The sequence below is a fragment of the Phragmites australis genome, chromosome 2 (genome assembly GCF_958298935.1).
Source record: "Phragmites australis chromosome 2, lpPhrAust1.1, whole genome shotgun sequence".
Classification (NCBI taxonomy): Eukaryota; Viridiplantae; Streptophyta; class Magnoliopsida; order Poales; family Poaceae; genus Phragmites; species Phragmites australis.
The window spans coordinates 29838350-29842876 of record NC_084922.1 but is presented as its reverse complement, the minus strand read 5'-3'; the positions used below and the strand labels follow the sequence as shown (position 1 = coordinate 29842876).

The 4527-nt window shown below is 48.5% G+C and overlaps 1 protein-coding gene across 1 annotated transcript; it reads right to left on the bottom strand.

Annotated features, from left to right (window-relative positions):
* Positions 1-351: 351 nt before the first annotated feature.
* LOC133908285 (cytochrome P450 CYP72A616-like) lies at positions 352-4317 on the bottom strand. The gene is made up of 5 exons (XM_062350278.1): positions 3853-4317; positions 1764-1984; positions 1427-1671; positions 966-1350; positions 352-875 (listed from the first exon to the last, which is right to left on the bottom strand). Exons 1-5 carry the CDS (start codon positions 4163-4165, stop codon positions 447-449), a joined length of 1593 nt encoding a protein of 530 aa, XP_062206262.1. The 5' UTR covers positions 4166-4317; the 3' UTR covers positions 352-446.
* Between the last annotated feature and the right edge of the window lie 210 nt (positions 4318-4527).

The window sequence follows — 4527 nt, the reverse complement described above, 5'->3', positions numbered from 1 at the left end:
ACTCTTATTACACCATCTTCAGCAGATACTTTAAAAATTCATCCCCTATAATACTATTACAAAATCCCCTTACACTATTATAGTACTATTTATTTTTTCTATCTCCAGCAGTTACCTATTTCCTACCTTCTATTATTTTTCTTCTCCCTTCGAACCCACAGTCAAACAGTATTACGGTTGCTACAGTATTTCAGTAAATTTGGATACTGTTTCTCTTCCTCAACACTGTAGCACTGGATACCATGTCTACTTAGAGATCAAATTCGAATGCAACAGTGTTTTGCAGTAATGTAACAGTAGATACCGAACCTGAAGATGCTGAAGATGTACCGAACCTGAAGATGCTGAAGATGTCTTATCAAACCTATTTAACTTTACCGGCCCCTTCACCCAAGCTCCACTGATTATGCTGTACATGCAGGTTAACACATCCAAGTGCAGGCAGCTCAGGGAAGCCTCCTGAGCATGACCTGCGCGCCATGCTCCGGCTGCAGCATGCCGACGGGGAACGGCGCGTGCGTGTAGGCCGGCGAGAGATCGAACGCGAAGCGCTGCAGGATCATGGCGAGCCCCATCTTGGCCTCGAGCAGCGCGAAGTTCTGGCCGATGCAGGTACGCGGGCCCCAGCCGAAGGGGAAGAACGCCGGCGCGTCCTTGGACGCCTTGGAGATCCCCTCCGCGAACCTCTCCGGCCTGAACTCGCTGGCGTCGGGACCCCACACGTCCTTGTCGTGGTGGATGCACAGCAGAGGAAGCATCAGCACCACGCCCGCCGGGTACCTGAAGCCGCCGAGCTCCATCGGCTTGTACGTGCGGCGTTGGAGCGCCGTCAGCGGCGTGTACAGCCGCAGCACCTCGTACAGCACCATCGTTACCTGCAATTTGATCGCAATCACAATTCACAAGAGGCGGGCATTAAGATCGTTCAGAAACTGCGGATGAAATGAGCCTTCACATGTACTTACGATTCTCAGGCGGCTAAGGCCGTCGTAGTCTGGCGTTCTGGCGCCGAATACGTGAAGCACCTCCTCCCTCGCGCGGTCCTGCCACTCCGGGTGCATGCAGAGCACGATCATCGTCCACGTGAGCAGCACTGACGTGGTCTCCATGCCGGCGACGTAGAACAGCTTGCACTCCCCGATCACGTCATCAGTGGTGATTCCGGCTTTCGAGTTGCCGGCACCCCGGCGGTGCTCCATGTTCGATTCCAGCAGCACGCCAAGAAGATCATCGCTAGTCGCCTTGCCGGTTCTCAAGCCGTTCTCTCTCTTCGCGATGATGCCCTTCAGGAGCCCTTCGATCTCTGATTGAATCTGCTTCATCCTTCGGTTGGTTTTGGTAGGCAGGTAGCTGCACGAAATGCTTTAGTGCTACCGTACGAGGAATGCCAATCGACATAGGCAAGCAGGAGTAAGAAAGAACTCACAAGTATCCAGGGATATGCATCTTGCTCATAGACTGCACGACGAGCTTAAGCTGCTCCCCCTGAAGCTGGAAAATCCTCCTGCCTTCGAGGTAGCTGCTGCCGAATGCGGCGCGGGAGATGACATCCCCTGTCAGGTTCTGCATCTCGGGCCAAACATCCACCTCGCATGCCTGTCCATCCGTAACCAAACCCTCCCACCTCTTCACTAAATCCGTGCAACATGCGGCAAAAGCCGGCAACATTCGCTGAAAATCAAAGATAGGTCATTGTCATATTCTGTACTAGGAATTCTGATTTCCATGCAATTGCATTGCCGAATTCAAGCATGTCAGGTCACCTTCAGTTTCTCGAGATGGAATGCGGGGTTGATGATCCTCCTGTGCTTGGCCCATTTCTCGCCATCGTGGCTGCCCACGCCGTTGTGCAGCCTCCTCTGAAGACTACCAAACTTGAGCTTCTCGAAGTGACCGAACTTGTTTGACAGAACTTCTCTCACCAGCTCGGGCTTGGTTATGGTCACCCTGGGCACCGGCCCGAGCCAGGTGATCGACGTTTTACCTGTCATTGTCAATCAATATCCGGTCATGCTTGTTAGTGTGTCGTGTGTTGACTTGTTGTGCCACTATTTCATTTTCTTTGGGGACTGCTGTCACAAATTGAATAAGCGAAGAGTGACCAATGAAACAAGAATTGTCGGACTTGAACTCTGGTCACAACAAGGTGAGTACATTTTTATTGGAACTGTTATAAATATCCAATAGGGAATAGGTGGTCCATGTTAGATATATGGGCTTAACATATTATATTTAAGAAGAATTCTAAACAAATCTTGCTAGATGAGGAGAGCCAATTGGGCTCTCTCTCAAAAGCAATGAAATCATTATCCACTTTGCCCAAATTCATACCAAGTAAAGGAACCAAACATGTTTATTTGTCCTCTAGCCTTGCTAGTGAAGGGTAGGCAAAGGAATCAAACATATCCTAAATGAAGATGAGGGTGTATTTTTAGCTCCGCATTGCTAGTAAAGTTGGATGAAGATCAACTTAAAAGGAGTTGTCTCCTTTACCCACTTAGTATGTGTGGATGAGAGAATTAGCAGAACACACGAGTGCTCGTCTCGTCATGGCCGGAGCGAAGGGTGCCTGACATCTGCGTGAATGGTCCATAAAAATTGGGTCCAGTAGCTTGCGCATGTGCGGCCTCCTTTTTGCAGTTTATTCTTTTAATTTATGGACAAACGAATGTATATGAAAACTATGTCGGTTAAAAATCCGATCGTGGCATGTCTTAACCATGTAGTCTTCTCTACATATACCTGTCGGTCACCGTCACAAAAAAGATATACGCAATTAGGAGTTTGTATCTCTCTGTTGCGCCACCACACAACGGCGTGGGTGTGGGAGGCGTGATCGGAGAAGGAGACAGTGGAGGTGGCGGTGGAGTGGCTAGAGGGGGAGAAGCATCGTGTGGATCCATGGTTGGAGTAGTGGTGGCGACAATAAAAGGGATAGGGTGAGAGTGAGAGAGAGGGATCGATTGAGAGCAGTGAGAGTGATCGAGAGCACACGATTTTAAAGTTGCTTTGGAGAAGCCAAGTAGTCAGGGGCAGGAAGTGATATGGATTTTTGAGTATCACTGCCAGTTTATAAATATAACCGGTCGTGATAGCTATTATCACTGCCAGTTATTAAAGAAACATCTTTTGATGAATTATCTCTGTCAGTTCTAGCGAAGAATGGGCTGTGATAATTTGAATATCATTGATGGTTCGTGTATCACTATTGCTGCCAGTTCTTGATGGTTTAGTTTTTATATGCGTCTGGAGCTTACAAACTAACAGTATTTTTGAACCGACAGTGAAAACAGGCATGGATGACTCTTTCTGTAGTAGTGATGATTAATCTTATTTTAATCATGGTGAGCAATACTCTGTGTTCATATTATAGAGTATATTAAACATGTGTAGTTTTGTTACATATGTGTCTAGATTATATATACTCATGTTACACAATAATGATAGTATATCCGTTTCTGTTTATGATTTATTTAAAAATTAAATTAAACCTAAAAGTGCGTATGTATCCAACAGAACGTGCTACCTGGAAGTTTCCTGCTATTAGTACTATTCTTACAGAAGCTCTTGTCTTAGATATTTCAAGAGAAGTGGAAAAACTGGCTCAAAAAACTCTGAAGATCTGAAAATAGAAGATAACTTTGGGAGGCGGCTTAACTGAAATACTGGTGTCTTTCTTCAAGTGACACACTCGTTTTATTGTTACGAGGAGCAGGAACGTTCAAATGTTCAGTCCGAGAAAAGAATTTCGGTCAAACAAAAATATCAAAACCTGCTCCTTTAGATAGCATAATGATTAAGCACAGCAAGATCACGTATACCCCCAAGAAGGATACCAAGAAAGAAACGTACCGTGCTCCTTCATGGCCTGATGGAACAGCGGCATCGTCCTGGGCACGATGTCGTGGCAGCCCAGCGGGATGGGCCGGGACCTGGCTTCCCGGTTGAGCCGCTCGGTCAACGGCGCGTCTCCTGCGACGGAGCGGTACGCCGTGCCGCGGAGGCCCTGCGACCGGAGCGCCCGGTCCAGGCGCCGCGGCCGCCACCATGCCCACTCCAGCGCGCGCACGGCGCACCAGGCCAGGGCCGCCAACAGCAGCAGCAGCTTCCACGGGAAAGCCGCCTGCGACTCGCCGCCGAGCCACCCCATCACGCTGGCCCCCATGGCCGTGTTGGCTGTGGCTGTGCCGCGGCCTGTGGGGTGCTGGCTAGCTAGCGTCTAGCGCACGGGATTCTTTTGGGCGCAGGAGCCGTGTGCGCTCTGCAGCTGACTGGGGAATCGAATGATTTTTTTTTCTTTCTAGCCCGGGCCGATCAAGTGGGAGTACGAGTGGTAGCTGCCACCATACGTACGCTTTTATAGAATAGTTGGGTTGCTTTAGAGTTTCGATCGTCCGCATACTTTTCTTTTCTCCGTTCGAGTTTAGTTCTGGCATATTCTCGCTATTTCTGCTATGGCTCTACGTATAGTTTTCTAAACAGGGACACGCCCTACTAATTATATTATTAAAAAAGTACGTAGTGTGA

Excerpts from the sequence above, each read along its gene's own strand:
- LOC133908285 (XM_062350278.1), bottom strand. The coding sequence starts at position 4,165 with ATGGGGGCCAGCGTGATGGGGTGGCTCGGCGGCGAGTCGCAGGCGGCT. Across the intron at positions 1,672-1,763 it reads TCCATCTCGAGAAACTGAAG|CGAATGTTGCCGGCTTTTGC; the intron begins GTGACCTGACAT and ends TTTGATTTTCAG. Across the intron at positions 876-965 it reads GCCTTAGCCGCCTGAGAATC|GTAACGATGGTGCTGTACGA; the intron begins GTAAGTACATGT and ends ATCAAATTGCAG.